This window comes from Lissotriton vulgaris, chromosome 2_1, assembly GCF_964263255.1.
Source record: "Lissotriton vulgaris chromosome 2_1, aLisVul1.2, whole genome shotgun sequence".
In the NCBI taxonomy this organism is placed as follows: domain Eukaryota; kingdom Metazoa; phylum Chordata; class Amphibia; order Caudata; family Salamandridae; genus Lissotriton; species Lissotriton vulgaris.
Genome location: NC_141687.1, coordinates 1672041626 through 1672063877, shown reverse-complemented (window position 1 = coordinate 1672063877; position 22252 = coordinate 1672041626). Strand labels below are relative to the sequence as shown.

The 22252-nt window shown below is 45.6% G+C and overlaps 1 protein-coding gene across 2 annotated transcripts in view; it reads left to right on the top strand.

Annotated features, from left to right (window-relative positions):
- The first annotated feature begins 397 nt into the window (after positions 1-397).
- DHDDS (dehydrodolichyl diphosphate synthase subunit) overlaps positions 398-22252 on the top strand; it is a 158185-nt gene continuing 136330 nt past the window's right edge. Inside the window, exons 1-2 of one of the 2 annotated variants that reach the window (XM_086957629.1) lie at positions 398-533; positions 22000-22126. In XM_086957629.1, the coding sequence (XP_086813755.1) occupies positions 22064-22126 (63 nt within the window). In that variant the 5' untranslated portion in view covers positions 398-533; positions 22000-22063. The remainder of the gene's footprint in view (positions 534-21999; positions 22127-22252) is intronic. The other variant, XM_086957631.1, reaches the window with a different exon arrangement.

Sequence of the window (22252 nt, the reverse complement as noted above, 5' to 3'; positions counted from 1 at the left end):
GGATGTATATTGATAATGAGTCTTTGGCAGCAAGCCCTATGCGATTTATTAACTAGTTTGTAGATTCTCTTCCGCAAAAAACGCCTCACTAGATAGCGACCGCTGTCCTCAGCCCAAGTCCGGAGTCGCGCACGATCTCTTGGTTTACTCTCTGACTCATTTCCTCTTGGAAACTCGTCACTTCCGGTGCGGCAGAGATCGACGTCCGCAAAAACTGCACGTTGCCTGATGTGGCGGTCCACAGTAGCTGGGCGTTTAGTTCCGGGTCGTAAGCGGAGGTGATTTCTTCTGGTGAGTCGAGTTGTCTTTTCCGGGGCGGGTCATTACTACTAATCGTACAATTTATAGACTGTACAGTCATTAAGACTTCGAGTGAACGCCCCTTTTCCTGCTAATCATTGGGAACTGGCTTTCTGATTGGTTCCCGTGCCTTCACTTCTCAATGTCGGGAAGTGAGTCCTTCATACATTGAAGTTGGCCGGCGTAGAAAGCGGAATAGCAGAGATTGTATTTTTAAGTAACCGAATCGCGAGGTAAGGTTGTGTTCAGGAACTACCCACACCTCTTCCATAGTGTCTGTAGTGAGGAGATTTTTTTCTGGGGGGAGCTCGGTGCGGTATGTATGGGTTGTGGGTATGTATGTATGTGTTGTGGGTGATCTTGTGTAAAATCACCACTGAGCACAGACCAGTTTCCAAAGGTTTATTCAGGTCTCGTAACCCCTTACACCGGTAACGTACATAGGGAGCAACTCGTAGGACGGACTCCCCACAGCTGCCCTTCCCTGGAGATCCGCCTCAAAGTTCCTCCCACGACGCAAGCAAGTTCTACCCCACGGTTTACCCTGGAGCTCAAAGCTATTCACGAGCTCTACCCTCGAGCTCGTCATAACGGGGAACACGCATCTTGCAATCCCACGGAAGACACCTTTTTTAAAATCGACACTTTAATGTCTTTTAGCCAGGTTCATGATGCGTTCTGTGGACCGTAGTTACCCCCACTGCTTTCAGTAGGGAAAAAAAATAAGTACAGGTACTCATTACAATGAGATAGAGGTGTATTTAGGAGGCAGGGCTAAGGGCAAGACATGATGATACTTAACAATTTCTATATTCGTTGCAGCACATACCAAAACACATGAGAAATGTTATTATATAAACAAAGTAGGTTAACTCATAACACAAAATGAAAGAGAAATACGTTAATATTTTCCTTTTTTTTGCAATAGTTGCACCTTCTTAATGTCATACTGTTAATTGCTGTTTCGCACAATACAATATATTTTTGACCACACGAGTAGGAAGAAACTGGAAATACCCCCACGTTGCACCAAAGCTCTTATGGCCCCAAGCAAATGAAGCAACTCATCATGACCCTCCCCAGAAGATATTTCAAGTGTCTTCCATCAATCTATCCATTCATTCTTTCATGCTAACCTTTACCTGCTGATGTCCACCATTTACCCTTAACATTCTATTGTCTATTCAGTCTTTAATCAATTGTTCAGTTTTTCACCATTCCATCTATCCACCCTTCAAATCCAAACCTATCCATCCATCTCCAAACCTATCCTTTGACTCATCCATCTCTTTATCCACCCTTTCCCTCATCCATCAATCCTTTCGCTCATCCATCCATCAACCCCTTCACTACTTTATTCTATCCATCCTTTCACTCAACCACCCTTTTATCCATCCTCCTTGCCTTTCATTCATCCATCCAAACCTTCACTTATCCACCCATCATCCACCCTTTTATCCAATCATCCACACTCTTTCACCCATGCATGCTTTCACTCATCCATCCAGCCATCTATACATCCACCCTTGTTCACTCATCTATCCACTCACCCACCCACTCATCAACCAACCCTCCCTTTTATGTTATTTATGAATCTGAAGCTGAGCAGACATGTACAAAGTGCCACACATTTTCTTTAAAATACCTCCTGAGAGTGTCTTGATTCTCTTTCTTTCACTTTTTTTTTTAAACAAAAACAGGCATACACACCAACATAGCAGACACGCAAAAGACTCGTGTATGATAAAAGCCATCTTTTATCTTCACCTGCCATGGCTTTTTTAATTGCCACTTGCCGTAGCCTGATTGCCACAGGGGAATGACATGATTCCTGTGCTTGCACAAACACACTGGATAGTGTGAATGTGATTGACAGCACAGGGCCTGAATGGACCCTGCTCTGTCAAGCACAGCGTGATGGTGAGCACCTGGACATTATTCAAATGAGCCCTGCTGAATAGCTCAGCTGGGGCTCGGATCGGTGCTGCAGAAGTGGTGCCTTGGCTGCCAGAGACACGTTCTGCTTCTGCTCACCAGCACTGCCAATGAGCCTACCTTTTCACGAGTACCGGTATTCTCCAGGGCAGTAGAGAAGTGCCAGTACTCAGAGCGATAAATCTAAGACGTGTCGGTACTAAGTACCGGTGAGTACCAGCCCCTTTAAAGCACTGGTTCCCCGTTAAACATTATGTAAAATATAGACTCAAAACAGCCAGCTTGCGGTGCTGTTGGTATAATAACCAGTATTGACTGTAGTGTTACAAATTGTAATTGCATTTTTATAGTGCTTACTAACCCTGACGAGGCGTTGAAGCGTTTTTTTCGGCGAGTAATACGCTACTCTGGAACCCAAAAAGGATTAGTGGTGAATTAGTATAGGGAAATATGAAATTAATTTGAGCGGTGGACATGTGAGTTTGGTATGTGGATGGAAAAAGGATAGTGGAGGGATAGAAGAGGTAATGGGTTTACATTTATCTAGCGCTTGCTACCCCTGATGTGATGTTGAATTGCCTTTCGGGGGACAGTACACTACTCTGGAACCCAAACGGGATTAGTGGGGAATTAGTATTGGGAAATATGAAATTAATTTGAGCAGTTGACATGTTAGTCTGTGTCAGTAAATCATATTGCACCGATGCATGTGGCACACTTCACACTTGTTGCAAATAGAATCTTGTGCAACTATTAAGGCCAGTTGTAGAGTTGAAGGTTGGGGAAAAACTGGTCCCTGACCTGTGTTTTTTTTTTTGTTGTTGTTTTTTTTTACTCCTCCATCCATTGCAGTCTAACACCCCTAGTGTTTCCAAACTATGGTATCTTTGTGCCCACCTTTTAGCTTTTGTGATGTTACCAATTTAGAAGAGTATTATTGTTCTCGTCATGCTGGACGGTGTCATGGAGGAAGTATAACTATAAGGGTCGGAATGCAAAGTACCCATGGGTTAAAAAACCAAGAGTGGGGGGAGGAGCCAAGATGGCGACCTGAGTGGACGCTCGATTCCCGGCTCCGCAAGCTTGTGCGTTCTGCACCTATATCCTGTCCGTGAATCCGTGTTTAAGCCGCTGCGGAATGCAGCCACAGCCGCACTGAAGCCCTGGGTGTTCCTCCGGAGTCCCTGCCTGCCAGATTCCCGGAGATATCGCCGTGCCGGGTGTCGGCCGCCATACCCGGGCTCCGAGACCAGCGCCGCTCCCTGCCACCGTGGACCCTCAGAACGGCCGCCGCCCACTGGAACCCTGAAAGCGTGGATTCCCTGTTTCCTGACGCCGTCACAGGGGTTGTTGGACGGATTTCTTTCACTGCACTCGAGAGCCCCGTTTCGGGAGATCGGCGTCTTGGGGAGAAGTGTTTGCTGCAGCTATTGTCCCCCTGGTCGGCGCGGAGACTGACCTGCGGTGGCCATTAGACGGACCGCCCTATGACTCGCCCCCGACTCGCTGCGAGGTGATCATATATCCTCGGTGCAGCTCTCCTGAACCGCCCAATCCACGCGGCTGGAACCTACGCTCTCAGGGGCTGAGTCGGCTTTCTTCCTGTGTGTACCCCCCGATCGATCGGAATGGCGGCTGCCCTTTCTACAGTGGCGAGGGCGATCTCGCCCTCTGATAGTGTCTCCCTGCTCGGCGGCGGGCTGGAAGCTCCACTGCAAGCCCCACCGCGCACAGAGAGACAGCCTCGCGCCCAGAAGGAGCTGACCTGCCGGGACATTGTTACTGCGCTCGTCGAGCTCAGGGTGGAAATGCGATCACTGTCCGGTCAGCTAGGGGAACGGCTGGACGAAGCAGCTCAACAGTTGCAGCGGACCCGGGTGGCTGATCCTCGGCATGGAATGGATTCGATCTTTTCAGTCGCGACAAGGGAGTTTGACGAGCCGGATGCTGAAGGTGAGGTGGAGATTGCCCTCCGATGCAGCAGTTCCTGCGCTGGGCGGATCGGTGGCTCTGTTGGGGATACATTGTTACAGTCATCCACGGAACTTGAGACTTTGTTTTCGGGACTGAAGGTGGGTTTCCGACCCTTGCTGTTGCTACAAATGTGTCCCCTTGAGCCTACTGCCTCCCGAGTGTCCTCTCTCCATCTACGGTCTGGATTTCGAGTTTGGTGTTTGGGGGTACTTTTATTGATTGCTTGCTGCTCGGCTGCTGATTATGGACGTCCATTTTGTCCCTACCTCCCTCTTCTTCATCGATTGTGGCCATTTTGTTTTCCGGCACTATATGGATCTGGCCCCCCTCGGACGCCGTGTCTGCGGGGACTGTCGCGCTCTGGCCAAGGCTGAAGAACTGTGTATTAAGGCTGGGACTGAAGGGCTGGCGGGGATTCGGTTGGAACACATATGACTCTAAGTTGAACAGTGCGAATTGGTATGCCTCGCCCCGTCTTATAATGTAACTGATGTTGATACTGTCCCTTTTACTTCACGGGGCGGTGGTGGATCGCATGGCGGGTTTACCTGGGAGTACCTGTAATTGGCCCTCCTCAGGCTTTCTATGATGATTCCCTTTTTTCCTTTCTTCCTTTTTCTTGTCTCTTGTCTCTATATTTCGGGTACTCTGATGGGCGACAGACACACTGCAAGGGGGGGGGTAGGCCGTAGCCTCTGCATGCGTGTAGGGTGGGGGGATTATATGTTAATTTTTCGTTTCTATGGGCCTTGTTCTCTTTTTCTTTCATCTTTCTTGCCTATTTCTGTCCTCGGGCTATAGTTTGGCTTGTAGCTGGGTGGGTTCCTGTTTGCATTCGTCGCAGTGCTTGCTTCCCTCTCCTGTCGTTAGCTTCGCGATTCTGATGTTTTGATTGCAAATTTCCTGTGTCTCATGAAACTCGCCTGCTGAACGTTACTGCTTACTTTTGTAGTGAGATGGACTGGACTATGGCTCTCCTGGACTTAACTCTTGTTCATGTGTTTTTATAAAATTTAAAATAAACCTCAATCTCCCTGCACGTCGGTGGTACAGCATGGTCCAGTGTAATTTCAAATGCTTGCTTAATAGTGTCGCCTTGCTGCCGATGTACCGTATTGCTCGCAACAGTGCTCACAGTTTTGTGGCCGGCCAGGTGGTTGTAGGCCCGTATTTGTCTGCTATTTCTGCACAATAAAGGTTTTAAAAAAAAAAAAACCAAGAGTGGCGGAAAGTGGCCTCTTGCGAGCTATAGTTGTAGTCCGTTCTTTTATCTTACTGGTCCGAATGCCAAGAAGACCCATGAGTCTACTCTTTTTTTAGCTTCTGACCGCAGAGAAACTATGAATTGAGGCAATAACTATTCTCCTAAGACCCCTTTTTATTGCGCTGAAAGATTGAAAATAGGGTGCAGCAGTCTATTAAAATTGCTTAGGCACACAATGATAATGGATTCTGGAAACATGATAAAATTGGTGTTTGACATTCAAGGTTAATTTTAATTGCATAAAATTAAATCAAATTCCACCAATATTAGAACAATAATTGAATTGCCGGTGTTCACAGGCGTGACCTATTAAGACAATCAACTTGTCCCACCTACTCCCAAATCAATTATGTGTGATGACACAGTCATTAATGGATTTTTGTGTTAATAAAACTGACCAGTAATATAAAGGATTTGTAAAAATGTTGAAGGAAATCTTGACTTTATTGCTGAGAAAAGCGATATTCTCCTTAAGTACTGAAACACAACAATAAATGATCTTCAATAAATCAATCAAATGACACTTAAGTGCACAGCTGCATCGAAGGTAGTGTCCCAGCGCTTTAGCAGACAGTAAAGAGAGTCCAAAGTAACAAGAAACTAAACAGAGTCAAATCGCCAAGTTTTTAAGTTGCCTTTTGAAGGCTGACAGTCAATTAACCATAACTGAAAAGGAAGACTGTCCATAATCTTGCAGTGCATTAGGTGATGGGGTTGCCGCCACGACGAGACTTCAGAAACTTTGGAATCCGCAGATGGTGACTATTGTTGGATCTAAGTGCCCTCTTTTGAGTATACAGAGAGTCTATTCAGCAGATACCATGGGGCCTCACCATGGGGCCTCACCATGATAAGTGCTGAAAGCCACTGTTAGAGCTTTAGTTAATACGAAATTCCACTGGAAGCCAGTGTAGATGTCTCAAAAATGGAGAGATGTGATGGCGCCTCAGCACTCTCCTGATTAGTTCTGCTGCTGCATTTCGAATTAGCTGAAATCTGTTTATCAAATATGAAGGAAGACCAAGGTAGAGACTGTTCAAGTAGTCCAGATGGGACTTAATTAAATAATGAACTACTGTTCACCTAGTCTCTTCAGGAACCAGATCAAGAAACTTCTTTATAATTTTCATCTTCATAAGGCAGGCAGACGAAATATGTTTAATTTCCGACGTAAAAGAGAGGGTGGAGTCAAAGATGATGCACACATTTTTAGCAGATGTGGTATGATTAGGACAGGTGTTTGGCAGGCCACCACCCGATAGAAGGTGGCGGGGTTCATTTTGGTAAAAACCAAAACATTTATTTTGTCAGAATTTTGTTTTAAACGATTTGCATCCATCCATGTTGCGACTGCTCTAAGACATTCTTTGAAGTTGTGAAAAGTTTCCTCCGTATCATCTTGAAAGGATCTTGAATAACTGACTTCAGGTATGGTAGTTTGGTTATACTGGTCCAAAACGCAAGTTGCAGCATATGTGCACATCCATCCATGTTGGTTGTATGTGGAAATATTTTCTACAGAAACCGCATGCTTCCAAAATACTGAGGACCAAAATATAGAGTCTGGAGTTAAAAATAGTAAATCTTAACTTACCAATTACCTTTTCCAAATTTTGACCCTCAATATTTAGTAAATAATATTCGGGTAGCATGCTATTCGGACAAAAATAAGGCCGAGTACCTCATTGTTGCAGTAAAAATATAAATGGATGAGAAATTCCGTGCAGTTGGGGAGGTGTTGTCTGTCACGAAACGTCTGGCCAGCTTCCAGCCTAATTGGTTCTTTCCCTTATATCTTGCCATACTGACATACTCACTGCACATACACACAACCGAACTGCAAAGACACTCACAGGACAGACAAACACACCCACTCCACACACTCAAACAACGCCACTGCAGACACATAGCTACACTATAGATGCATAGATTCATTCATCACTTAATGGACAGACACACAAGCCCATGCAGGACCACTCCCCTAGAGACATACCCCCCTGCGCAGACCTAAATACACCCCCAATAAATAGACCCAAGCACTTCCTATTGATGGGCAGTGCCTAACCATATGGGCCTAACTTGGCCCAGACTGGAGCAGAGATACTGCCCGCAAAGATATCCATGGTTTTCCGGGAGAGGCTGAAAGAATCCACTTGTTTTCTATTCTAAGGAAGGATATAATAGAGATTGATATGAAATACAAATGTATCTTGCAGAAGGGAAAGGTTTCCAAGGAAGTTTAAGATTAGGTGGCAATGATGTCCAGTATAGGTCCAGAAGGGCAGGTCAGAATCCATGGCCAGACTTTCAAAATTACCACTGTCTATTCAAATTAGTTCCAATGAGATTAAAATGTTATTTGTTTATTTTATGTTATAATCGTGAAAATCGAGTATGGGTTGTGGCCCTCCTTGGCACATGTTGGACACCCCTAGCCTCTTTGGCTGTTTAGGATCTCTTGTTTGCTAATGCTTATTTCAACTTAGGTTCGCAACTAGCACAGCGTTTCAGTTTGTTAGGCTCAAAGTGTAGAAGTGCACTTGTAAAAGATTCACTTAAACCTACCTTTTCTTGTGAATAAATATTTTCTGAGGTGTGAGAAGAGGGTGCTTCAGGGTCGGAAAGCCCTGGGAAGTTTGTGCACACCCACAGAATAATGCATTTGGGAGTGTTCACAAATCTTTCCACAGTCCATTCTCATCATGGATATAGCCAAGTATTTGCTCATTTCAAAGATCGAACAAAATCTGTGTCCAGGGTGGAAGTGGGAAGAAAATTCCACCTAATGTGGTGGGATTTTATGGAAAGGTCTCACTGCTTGCTTTGTGGTTAACTTTCCAGCGAGCATGGAGAAAAATGGAGACCGTATTACTGTTGGGAAAATTACTTGTGTTGACTCGGAAGTATGTTGATTTTACTCTAATGCATAATATATTATTAAATAATGCAGTTTCGAGCAATGATTCTCTTTTAGAGTGCAGCTATGTGTTTTTCGTTAGTGCTTAGAAATGGCAGGAAGGTAGGTTGAAACACTATATTAAACATTACTGCTTCTTTTTTTTAAAGTACTCTTTCAGACCATTGAAGATACATACTAATTCGATCTGAAAAGAATATGCTGCCCTGACCCTTAACATGGCAAATTATTTTTGAGAATTAAATCGAACATATTTATTTATTGGTTATTTGTAGACCATATTCAATCGCAATATTCTGTATTGGTTTCTCAATCAGACAGCTTAACGTTCCTTACTTTTTTTCTTTTCAAAATATGCCCAGTAGGCTAGATCGTCCAATTCAGGGGGTTTGTAGCAGTTCACATTGCTCAAAAGGGGTAATCTCTGATATGCCTTTGTTTGCATGTCTTCGTTATTCGGTTTACTCACAATAAAATATCACTCGAGGTGTCCAACATTGGACAGTAGAATGTCACTCATAAGTACACTGAAAACATAGAAGTGCCACACATAGGCAATGTAAAATTGGCAGCCTTGAGCACAGCATCACACAAATGGCCTTCAAAATGCTGGCTAAGTGTGTCACTAAAAGAGCCAAAAGCATAACTCTTAAATTTCGCACATAAAATAAGACGTCAAATTTAAATACCCTGAAAAAATGAAACTGTTACGCAGAAGCCCACTGAAAACTTGCCAGCGCCTCTCCCAAACACAATCTCACCTTTCAGCACCTGAATGACAAGGTCTATGCCCTCCCGGCGGCCAATCAGGGTCTCTTGAAACCTAAAGCACCAACCAACTCCACTGCCTTTTTGAGCACAGCCTCAGCGGACTGCTCCAACCCCAGCAGAGCCGCCAAGACCAGACAGTAGAGAATCTGACCCAACCGGGACCCCTCACGCCAGGTGAGACTGCCCTTCAGCGCTACCCATGCAGTACTGCTTCTGGGCACACCAATAGATAAGCCTTGTAAATACAAACTCACTATCCTGCATGAGAAATCGTCACCACACTTTAAATTTGTTTGGACAACTGCACCAAAGGAAAAAGAGAAAACAGACAACATAACAGATGGAAAAAAGGATTTACTGGCCCTCAGCTCATTTTATATTGCGTTCTTCGTAGAACCTAACACAAGTTAAACTAGCTTTACTATGGACTCCTTCTTGTATAATTGTGGCATTTAGAAACATGCAGACAGTACGCTCTCAAAGACCCCTCTCCTTGCTCATCCTGGTGTTATTCTCTTTCCACTGCCTCTTTCTTCTACTTCTAGTGCTTGCAAGCAAAAGTGTCCACTTTTCAGCACTAGTCACGCAGACATTAGCATCTAGGAAAACACTAAAGCGTGTTTTTAAAATCCCAACTGCAAGGAAAATAAATTGTATTTTCTGTAATCTGCATTCCGTGCCATCACGCATACTGCAGCATTATTAAATCAAGTTAGAGGGACTTGTGGAGCAGTCTTAGGCAGACCATTGTTCTCCAGTATTAGGGGTGTCTTTCATAGATTCACATGCTTGAATATTCCCCGTCGTCGAAGTGGGAGTCCCACGGTACATAAATAGCAGTAATATATATGCATGTATACATGAGAAATATCATAAATAAAAAATACATACATATAATGCAATAGAAATGTAAACCTGAAAAAGTACCATAGAACAGAATAGGCCCATTGAAAAGCCCAAGGGAGAATTCACTTTAGTAACATATTAGTCATTATGTGTTGGTCCACATTCCAGCCAATCAGGCTGTAGCCTCCTCTAGAACCTTCTCCTCAGAAGCCCCAGTCCTCAGATTTTCTACCGCACGTCGTGTGAAGGGAGTCTCCCTGAGCTCTGCTCAGTTTTTTCCAGTTTCTAGCTGTTTTTCTTCAGAAATGTCTTCTACTAAGAAAACTTTGTTCAAGGCTTGTCCATCCTGTGGTAAATTGCGCCTTTTTCATGAGGACCCACACAGTAAGTGTATATACTGTCTTTACCGGGACCACATTGCCTCTACCTGCAAGTTCTGTCGCACTTTTCCCCCTAAAACATTGAGGGATAGAGAGGCCAGTCTCCTTCTGTGGCTACAGAAGTTGAAAACATCTGAGAATGTGGTTTCCGATGCTGAGAGTATGTCATCTGGATTTTCAAAATCCTCTCAGAAGCGTGGGTCTGAGACTGAAGTTCCCTCTCCTTTTCTTAAAAAGAGTAAAATGTTGGGTTCTTTCAAGGATGTCTCCCCACAAGACTTGCTTCAGGGCGCGCCTACGGGACCTGGCTCTCTGGCGTCTAGACCCAAGACTATGCCCTCCTCTTCAAAAACGGGCATTGGCTCGTCGACGCGCCCGTCGACGTCTTCAGCGACTACAAAGTCCGTTTTGGCAGTTTCAACGTCGACGACTACTTCTTCCCTGTCGACCAGCTCTGCAACGACGACGACCATCTCGTCGACGAGCAGCCAAGAGGTGAGACCCATCTCGTCTATTATTATGATCTCGTCGATCAAACCGTCGACGAAGAAATCATCGTCGACGCGCCTTCCGTCGACGGTTCCCCCGTCGACGAAGAACAAGCCATCGTCGTCGACGCCTGTTCCGACGACCGGATCTTCCTCGTCGAGGACTGTCCCGTCGACGATAACATCTCCGTCGACGGTGACCACCCCGTCGACGACTGTTCCGTCGACGGCTACTATCTCATCGTCGACGGCGAAGAATGCAACCTCGTCGGCGACCAAAAAATCTTCGTCGACCAAGAGTAAGCTGGTAATTCCTACGCCGGCTTCTGCGGCGACGACGCAAAAACAACCGGGGGGTGCCAAGACTTTGGAAATTTCGTCGACGGGCTCGTTGACGACGCACCAACCCCTACAGACTACTACCACCTTCAAAGTGGTTACTGCCTCATCTCTCAAGACTGTACCACTCATACAGTTAAGTCCAGTAAGGAGTGGATCTCAGCCTCCGGAAAAATGGTTTCAGTCTGGAGAAGAGGAGCCCGGAAATGATTCTGAAATGGATCAAACTTATGAACCAGCATCCAGTCCTTCTGAATTACACATTAAATGTCAAGACTACAGTGACGAGGATGAGGATGTGGATAATAACGTCGAAGATGGGAATGTACTTTTTCCAATCAATAGATCACAACCATCAACTTACGAACAGGTTACGCAAATTCCTCTGTCATTGGTGCAAAACCTGCAACATATGCTGGGCGACTACAATCGTAGGTTTCCACCGTCGTTGCCTCCTTCCCCGGCACCTCAAGTACACCGGTCTCAGTCTCCAGCTCCTCGACCTCCGTCTCCAGCACCTCGACCACAGTCTCCAGCACCTAGGCCTCAAGCTCCGGCGCCTGTCGCGCCTACGTCTCCTTTGGGTGCTTGTCCTGATACTGATAATGAGAATCAAACTCCTCATAACACTGGGGATAATGACACTGATGATGACATGCAGGAATGGGACAATTATAGGGCACAGACACCCTCTACTCCACCGGCATCACCAAGAGCTTCGCCACCAGTGGATATCGCGAGTTTCCATAACCTTATGGTTCGTGCAGCGAAAAGGTTCCACTTAACAATCGAGGCGCAACAAACGGAATGCTTTTTGTATGATTTTAAGGACTTACCTCAACGGCAAACGCATACCATCCCTATCATAGACCACATATGGGAAGAAGGTCTAAAGTTGATGGAACGTCCTAATTCCATACCAGCCGTTCTACCTAGATTGGACAAAAAATATAAAGCGCCACCTACTTCTCCGGCCTGTTTGGTTTCACAACCTAAGGCAGATTCTGTTATCACTCAGGCGGCACAAAAAAGATCTCGGAATCCAGCCATACCCCTGACATCTCCGCCTGATCAGGATGGCCGTAAATTAGACTTAATTGGAAAGAAATTTACCACTATGGCAGCGACAACGGTGAGAGCATCCAACGCCTTAGCCATTCTAGGTCGCTACGACCGTCAAATGTGGTCTGAGATCGCTGGTCTGATCCCTCAAATGCCAGACTCCATCCGGGATGAAGCGCAGGCCATCATTCTCGAAGGAGAAAAAATTTCAGCAGAAATAATCGACTGTGCCGTCGGTATATCCTCCACTGGTTTCCGACAACTAGCGGGTGCTGCAGTCTTGCGCCGTCAAGGCTGGCTGAAATCAACCACCTTCCGTCCAGAAGTCCAGTCCAGAGTGTTAGATTTCCCTTACGACGGTGAATCTTTATTCGGTAAGCATGTTGATGATGCTTTGGAACTTATAAAGAAGGACACAGATACAGCAAAGTCCTTGACAACTCTTCAATATCGGAAAAGGCCATTTCGTGGAGCACGCGGTAGAGGAGGAGGAACCTCTACTTTTCGTGGAACAGGCCAATATCGAGCATACAATTACAATGATAACAGACAAAGGGGATCCTATCAGTCCCAAGGTCGTTCATCCACCTCCAGACCATACCAGCGTAAGTCCAATTACAGAGGTGGTGCGAACACCAACAAAAAACAGTGAGACGACTGTGCATCTTGGAGGTCGAATCTCGAAGTTCTTCTGCAATTGGTCGCACATTACCAACGACCAATGGGTCTTGGACGTTTTAAAAGGACATACCCTGGAATTTACGAAATTTCCCCCCGCTCGCCCGCCGTCGGGTCCACCTTCTCCCCATTTCAAGAAACTGTTGGCCCAGGTGCAGCTTATGATCAGGAAAGGAGCCATAGAATTGGTACCGCAAGGTCAACGCGGCAGGGGGTTTTACTCCCGTTTCTTTCTAGTGAAGAAAAAATCAGGAGAGTGGCGCCCCATCTTAGATTTGAGAGCTCTAAACAAGTTCATCGCATCAAAGACTTTTCAGATGCTAACCCTACTTCAAATCTTGAATTTCCTCATTCCAGGAGAGTACTTTTCAACAATAGACCTTCAAGATGCATATTTCCATGTGCCTATTCATCCCAGGCACAGGAAATACCTCCGTTTTACAGTCGGCCAATTTCATTATCAATTCAAGGTCCTACCATTCGGCCTTCGATCAGCACCGAGGGTATTTACCAAGATTCTAGCCCCGGTGGCTGCCTACCTGCGTTTACAGGGCATCCAGTTCTATCCGTATCTGGACGACTGCCTGATAAAGGCCAGGACTTTTCAATTAACGGAACAGCACACACAAGTCTGCATATCCCTGTTCGAAACGTTGGGCTTCTCCATCAATTGCCTAAAGTCACACTTTCAACCATCTCAACAGCGAGATTTTCTAGGAGCCTCGCTCGATTCTCGGCTAGGGCAAGTGTTCGTTTCACAGGAGAGACAGGGCCGAATGTTACAGAAAGTACAGTTCCTGCAGTCAAGGCAGTACGTTTCTGTCCGGATGTACAAATCATTCCTCGGCATGACTTCTTCGTGCATTCAACTGATTCCCAACTGCAGATTGCACATGAGAGTCCTACAAGAAGAACTAGACAGCCAGTGGAAGCAGGTATCGGGGTCGTTCGAAGACCAGATCCATCTAACGCCCCGCATTCAAACAGCTTTGGAGTGGTGGGCTCATCCTCCAAACATAGCGACAGGTCGTTCATTCAAGGACGAACCACCAACACTTACACTAACGACAGACGCTTCCCTAGAAGGTTGGGGGGCACATCTCGACGGGATGTCCGTGAAGGGAAAATGGACGGCGTCTCAGCGCACTTGGCACATAAATTGCTTAGAACTACTGGCGATTTTCTTGACCTTGAAGTCCTTTTTAGAGAGTAGTGCAGGGACAAACATTGCTGGTGAGGACGGACAATACCACCAGCATGCACTACATCAACAAACAGGGCGGCACAAGATCTCTCGTGCTGTCACAACTGGCACAGGAAATATGGGATTGGGCTGTCCAACAGCAAATACATCTCCAAGCTGTCCATGTACCAGGCGTGGCCAATGTGCTGGCGTACTCGCTCAGCAGAGCCCTCTCGGACAACCACGAATGGGAACTCAACCAACCAACGTTGGATTTCATCTTCCGACAGTGGGGCCGACCACAGTTGGATCTCTTTGCAACTGTTCTCAACAGGAAGTGTCAACGGTTTGCGAGCCGGCATCCACACAAGGAGTCGAGCGGGAATTCCTTTTCAATAGACTGGTCGAACGACTTCATCTATGCATTCCCTCCACTGCCGCTCATTCCTCGTCTGTTACACAGAATGAGATTCCAACTGTGTCGAATAATCCTGATCGCACCCAAATGGCCGGGACGTCCTTGGTTCTCAGATCTTCTTCTGTTCTCTCTGACACATCCGATGCAATTGCATCCTCTGCCACATCTTCTCACGATGCAACAAGGTCAAATATGCCATCCGGATCCAGCATATCTCCAACTTCATGCTTGGAACCTGAGTACAATGAATTTGCACACATGAATATCGACAAAGATTGTAGGGCAGTGCTAGCAAATGCTCTACCATCAAAACTTACCAGTTGAAGTGGAAGCGTTTCTGTGCTTGGTGTTGCACTAAAACACTGGATCCCATGTGTGCTCAGCCAGAACAAATCTTGCCGTTCTTTTTGTCACTAGCAAGATCAGGACTATCACACTCCACTCTAAAGGTTTTTCTAGCTGCAATCTCTCGTTTTCGCCATGATGGCGTAACATCTTTGTACTCTTCCAGGATAATCAGACAATTCTTCAAGGGCCTTTTTCGGATGTTCCCACCAATCCGTCGGCCCCCACCTTCTTGGCGACTGAACTTAGTTTTGTCTCAACTACTTTTGCCTCCATTCGAGCCCATCCATTCTTCCAATCTAAAATTCCTCACTTGGAAAGTGGCTCTTTTGCTTGCTCTGACCTCATCCAGGCGCGTCAGCGACATCCAAGCCTTTACTATACAGCCACCGTTTCTACAGTTCTCCAAAGAGGCTGTTACTTTGAGAACAAATCCCAGTTTTATTCCTAAGGTTCCCAGTGACTTCCATCTCAATGAACCAATTGTCCTTAAGACTTTCTTCCCTGCACCTCAATCTGCAGCGGAAAGCTCTTTGCACACTCTGTGAAGCGCTGCCTCAAATTTTACATTCAACGCACAGCTACATTTAGAAAGACTGATCAATTGTTTGTAGCATATGGCCCAGTGTGCAAAGGACAACCTGTAACCAAACAGACTATCACCAGATGGATATCGTCTGCCATATCCTACTGTCATCAACGGGCTGGCAAGCCCCTTCCTGCTCCGGCTCGAGCTCATTCCACGAGAGCTGTGTCGACTTCTGCTGCCCTCTTTGCGGGGGTACCTCTGAGACGCATCTGCAGAGCTGCTACTTGGTCTAGCAGCCACACTTTTACGAAGCACTACTGCCTGCAATCAACAGATGCCGCGGATGCGGCAGTAGGTCAAGCGGTGCTGCGGAATCTTTTCCGATAAAGGTGAGCCTCTGTTGCTACCCGCCTCCAGTCATAAAGGTTTTGTCATGTTTTAGTTTTAAAATTGCTTATTAAGGGATATGATTTGCCAAGACTTAATTGTTATATTCCTTTATGACTAATGTATGATTTACTGCTTTCTATTCTTATTCAAGCATATGAATCTATGAAAGACACCCCTAATACTGGAGAAGAACAAAAGTTACTTACCTGTAAACTGTGGTTCTCCAGTATTGGTGTCTTTCATAGATTCACATGCGACCCTCCCATCCTCCCCTCAGAGGCTCTCTCTCTTCTCCTCAAGCATTTGTACTTACTTGTGCTACGAAAATCTGAGGACTGGGGCTTCTGAGGAGAAGGTTCTAGAGGAGGCTACAGCCTGATTGGCTGGAATGTGGACCAACACATAATGACTCTAATATGTTACTAAAGTGAATTCTCCCTTGGGCTTTTCAATGGGCCTATTCTGTTCTATGGTACTTTTTCAGGTTTACATTTCTATTGCATTATATATATGTATTTTTTATTTATGATATTTCTCATGTATACATGCATATATATTACTGCTATTTATGTACCGTGGGACTCCCACTTCGACGGGGAATATTCAAGCATGTGAATCTATGAAAGACACCAATACTGGAGAACCACAGTTTACAGGTAAGTAACTTTTGTTCTTCTTGTGCGTACTTGTAATACATAAGAGCTATGCTTGCCTACAGATGCAACTTCTCTTCTGCTACTGACATCTGACAGAAAACCACGGGCCACTCACGGAGCCAATAGCTGTAGGTGCGGGGCCAAGTAGGGACATCCCCGTTTATTTTGATTTAATGTCTAGTTGCCCGTAGGACAAAATAGACATTAAATCTTTTTGCCCCTGACAGAAATCAACATGTCTCGGGCGTCGGGCGATATGAATTCCCCATCCCTGCTGTACATTTAGCTTCCTTGTTCTTTTGAACTCCTCTTTTACAAGAATTCTTAATTTACTAAATATCAGAGGTCGGAATATTGGCATGCCGTGGCTCTTGCTTTTAAGTTTCGCAAGACCGCCTCCCTTGCCTGAGTACTCTCCTCCCCTCCTATGGGGGCATGAACCTAGGGTGCAGGAGACCTTGTACTGCTCTGCTTGAAAGAGGCTGATGCAGTACAGTTACTATGTTTTCAAAGAGATTAATTACCTAAATGAATTCAGACTAGAGCGATGCCTGTCGAAGTGTGAGTGTGTGCAGCAATTGCATGCTGGTATGCACGCTCACTCGTCCTTCTTCCCAAAACCAAGACATGTATTTAAAAGTGACCTCTGAAAACTAGGACTGTCATTGGAAATACGGGGCATGTGGTTGTCCTACTTGATTGTCCTTTGTGCCATAGGAGCCCAAGTTGTATCTCGCTGGCAAGGAGGGGATGTGGCCTGACGGCTAGTGCGGTCGTCCTCGAACCTGGGGAAAAGGGTATGAGTCTCGGCAGGGACGCTCAACTTCCTGTGATTCTGGACAAATCCCCTAATCTCCCTGTGTCTAATTAAAAAAAAATGAATGTGTCTGTTCGTAACACACTGGCGCTCATTTAAAGCGCTCTGATACATTCAGGAATCGTTTTTGTTATATATTCCCCTCCCAAAAAAGGCCTAATCAGTCTGGGGCTGCTTGTTTCCTTTTTTGGGTCGGTGGGCAAAGAGTAAGAAGTTGTGGCAGTAGGGGATGTACTGTTACCATAAGGATCAGGGACCGCACTCAATTGCATAAAGCAGGCCTCTGTCTAGAGTGGCACAGTGGGTTGCAGTGCTGCCCAGGACAATTGTAGTGGTTTAGACTATTTGCCAACATTTTTCCAGTCACATTTTGTGTATTTGATGTAACACCCTAAGTGGACAAGAGTTTACCTAGATGTGGGTCCCCTGTTTGCTGTGTTCTATGAGCTAAACTACACTTCGATTTTGGCCTTACCAGGCCTCATCAATGGTCTGACATTGCTGTGCTGGCAGTTCAGGATAGACTTTCCCAATGAGGAACAGTGTTGGTACTAGAGTGGCATGATGAGTTGGCAGAGCGATTGCCAGAGGTTTAGACAATTGCACCAGTCCTTCCATCAACTTTTGTATATTTGAATTTATCTGATTATGAACTTGAAAATTCAAATATTAAGGGGGAGGTGAGGATATGCTACATGCACCCCAATGACCCAATGACGTTGCCATGCTTGCAGCCAGCACCTCTCTGGGCTTTTGTATCTTTTTTTAGTGGGAAAAGCTCTCTAAAGATGGCTACACCTTGCACTAAAAAATCACAATTTTAATTGGAATGTTGGTACATATCACAATTTACCTTTATTTCTAAACGACGAAGTGACATGCTCGACTCATGCATATAATTTTTTAGGTCGAGTCTAGCGCAGCACGCATGCGCAATACACTATGCAGAGGCCTCTCTTTCTCTAAACTTGTACATTTGGTTTTTTATTTTCCACACATTCTTTTGGCGTAAGTGTGTGGCTTTCAAAAATGAAAGTACGCAATTGGCCAAAGGCGGGTCCATGTCCCACCTTTTCTGTAAATGTTTACTCCCACGGCATCCAGCTGTCGGGAGCGAGCAGCGGCCACAGGGTGCCATCTGTTGTGGATCATGTTACAAATTAGCATGGTCGCTTTCACGTTTGCGGTCGCCCTTGCTTAATTCTCTGTTCTGTCAAATCCCTTAACTCTGGGGTTCTGCAGTGCTCTACCCTACCATATTTAATCTGTACATCTTCCTGCTGGCTAACCTCATGGAGTCCTCCGGTTCTAGGTCAGAACTGCAGGGAATCTTGTACACCGGAACAACTGATCAGACCGTATTCAAGTATGATTTACAGAACTGAAACTTATGTTTCCGTTTATCATTCTAAGTGATGTGACTTTAGTAAGGAATATTCTTTGAATTTCTCTACTCCTTGACCCTTCTCTAATTTTAGGAAGCATGCTCTTACGCTAGTTTTTATAAGATGTCAGGCAACCCCCCCTTGTCAGTCGCCTCGATTAACTCTGCTGGACTTAAGTGAGAGCAAGCCTTTGAGTGGCAGATTGACAGTTTGTTCAATCTACAGTGAGCTTGAATAAGTACCTATCCTATCAAAAGCAAAGTATAGGCCTAGTGCCAGTTTGCTGCCGTGACAATCCTGCTTTACTGGTTCCATTTCACACAGCCTCGCCCGGAAACTCTCTGAGGGCATTCACACAAGACTGTAGAGATGTGTGCCTTCAGGGTGACAGAGGAAGCTGAAAGAAATGTTCCAAAGTAATTGCTTACCCTGGAGGGCATTGATTGATTTACACATGGGACTTTGCAAAATACATTTCCATGTAGTATATATCTTAAATGTTTATACTTTATTTTCATATTTATAGCAAGCAGTTTGCAGAGTCTGATTTCAAGCTAATTATTTGAAATAGTATCCTTCGCTCTGTTCACCCTCCTCGCCATCAGCCATCCTTCTCCCCAACCATCTTTTTCTCCATCTATCCCTTCATCGTTCTTAGGCCACCCATTTCTCCATCCTTCCTTCTCTCCATCCTACTGTGCCTCCAGCCTTCCTCCCTTACACTGCAAGAGATTGTTTCTACGAACTTCCTGGAGACCAGAGTTTCGGATCAAAGTCAAAGAAGCCATAAAAAAGTACACTATTCATGTTACACAAAATGACCCTATGATGACCAGCTACAGCGACACCTCTCCACACGCAAGCACACGCTGCTCAACAGCAGTTCTGGGAAAACTCTCTATCGAAGAGTTCAGCTGCTATGAGGTTTCCTGTTAAGAATCTTGCGGCGCACTTTCACTTTAAGTATGGTAGCTGCCCCCGTCCTAAATATTTACAACAAGGGGTGGTGAGGGACAGAGTCTCTGAATTAAACAGAATACTCTCACCCAGTCACCCCCTTTTGTAAATCGATTTTGGCCACTATAGGTGTGGCAGGGTATACTCAGACATGAGTCCCTTTCTCACTGCTCCATCAGGATTCAAGCAAGCCGGGCCGAAGAGGCTGAAATGCCAGAAACCGGTCCCCGGTAGCTTGTCTCCTTTCTGGTAAAGAATTGGCTTGGTAGTTTAGTCTGCCCTGTTCCCATGATGCACTGGGCCAGGGACAGACTGATTTGCATATAGCCAGGTTCTGAGCTGGGATGGGGCAGTGAGATAAATAACGGTGATGGATCAAGCCCTGATCTTTGGACTGGGTAAGAGTGGTCTGCTCAATTCAGACACTCTGTTCATCACCACCCCCTTTTGTAAATCGATTTTGGCCACTATAGGTGTGGCAGGGTATACTCAGACATGAGTCCCTTTCTCACTGCTCCATCAGGATTCAAGCAAGCCGGGCCGAAGAGGCTGAAATGCCAGAAACCGGTCCCCGGTAGCTTGTCTCCTTTCTGGTAAAGAATTGGCTTGGTAGTTTAGTCTGCCCTGTTCCCATGATGCACTGGGCCAGGGACAGACTGATTTGCATATAGCCAGGTTCTGAGCTGGGATGGGGCAGTGAGATAAATAACGGTGATGGATCAAGCCCTGATCTTTGGACTGGGTAAGAGTGGTCTGCTCAATTCAGACACTCTGTTCATCACCACCCCCTTTTGTAAATCGATTTTGGCCACTATAGGTGTGGCAGGGTATACTCAGACATGAGTCCCTTTCTCACTGCTCCATCAGGATTCAAGCAAGCCGGCCGAAGAGGCTGAAATGCCAGAAACCGGTCCCCGGTAGCTTGTCTCCTTTCTGGTAAAGAATTGGCTTGGTAGTTTAGTCTGCCCTGTTCCCATGATGCACTGGGCCAGGGACAGACTGATTTGCATATAGCCAGGTTCTGAGCTGGGATGGGGCAGTGAGATAAATAACGGTGATGGATCAAGCCCTGATCTTTGGACTGGGTAAGAGTGGTCTGCTCAATTCAGACACTCTGTTCATCACCACCCCCTTTTGTAAATCGATTTTGGCCACTATAGGTGTGGCAGGGTATACTCAGACATGAGTCCCTTTCTCAATGCTCCATCAGGATTCAAGCAAGCCGGGCCGAAGAGGCTGAAATGCCAGAAACCGGTCCCCGGTAGCTTGTCTCCTTTCTGGTAAAGAATTGGCTTGGTAGTTTAGTCTGCCCTGTTCCCATGATGCACTGGGCCAGGGACAGACTGATTTGCATATAGCCAGGTTCTGAGCTGGGATGGGGCAGTGAGATAAATAACGGTGATGGATCAAGCCCTGATCTTTGGACTGGGTAAGAGTGGTCTGCTCAATTCAGACACTCTGTTCATCACCACCCCCTTTTGTAAATCGATTTTGGCCACTATAGGTGTGGCAGGGTATACTCAGACATGAGTCCCTTTCTCACTGCTCCATCAGGATTCAAGCAAGCCGGGCCGAAGAGGCTGAAATGCCAGAAACCGGTCCCCGGTAGCTTGTCTCCTTTCTGGTAAAGAATTGGCTTGGTAGTTTAGTCTGCCCTGTTCCCATGATGCACTGGGCCAGGGACAGACTGATTTGCATATAGCCAGGTTCTGAGCTGGGATGGGGCAGTGAGATAAATAACGGTGATGGATCAAGCCCTGATCTTTGGACTGGGTAAGAGTGGTCTGCTCAATTCAGACACTCTGTTCATCACCACCCCCCTTTTGTAAACCCGTCCTAAATAGGCAGCAAAATATCTTCTCTGAGGCACGGTTGTTTTTGACCAGGCATTTTAGTTGCTGTGATTCTACAGTGACCATTCTAGGTGGGAAAGGCATGCTCTGGTTAAACACTTATAAAAGTCCCAAAGGCGAGACCTATTGGCTACCCCAATGCTTGTCCTTTTTGGATCCAAATGCATGCCCTCTTTTTATTGGGGCTTACCAATGCTTCAACTAGGGCTACCAATTATTTGTACTAGATTATTTTTGCTGTACTTGTGCTGCTTGTACAAATCAAGATAAGGATTTCGACTTAATTTTTATCTTCCAATTTGAAATTCTGTCATACAGAGCATTTCAAATTTTTATTAATATTTAATTTTCTAAATGGGGCAGACCCCCAGGTTAAGAATCACTGCTTTATTGCATTACATTCTCAACTTTTTTTATTTACGTGACTTGCAGTGGCAGGTTTTGAATACAATGAATGTATAAAATGGTTTTAAAAAGTCACTTGCATTCTCATGGGCACCTTCTTTCCCAAGCAGGTATTAAACAACTGAGTGTTCAGCATTTTCTAAGAAGCACCACCACCTCTCGGTCTTAAGAATGTCATGGATCCGCGAGGGTGAGCTTAACTTCTTCGAAAGGATTTGTGCTAGCCTTTTGAAGGTAAGAACAAGTTCAACTTCCTGGAAAGGGCAAGTGGGGCTAGTGATACCACAGAAAGAGTTGGTTCCTCTCAGAACAAAATCCAGTGGTGACACACAAAAAGATATGAGACAGCATTCCATTGTT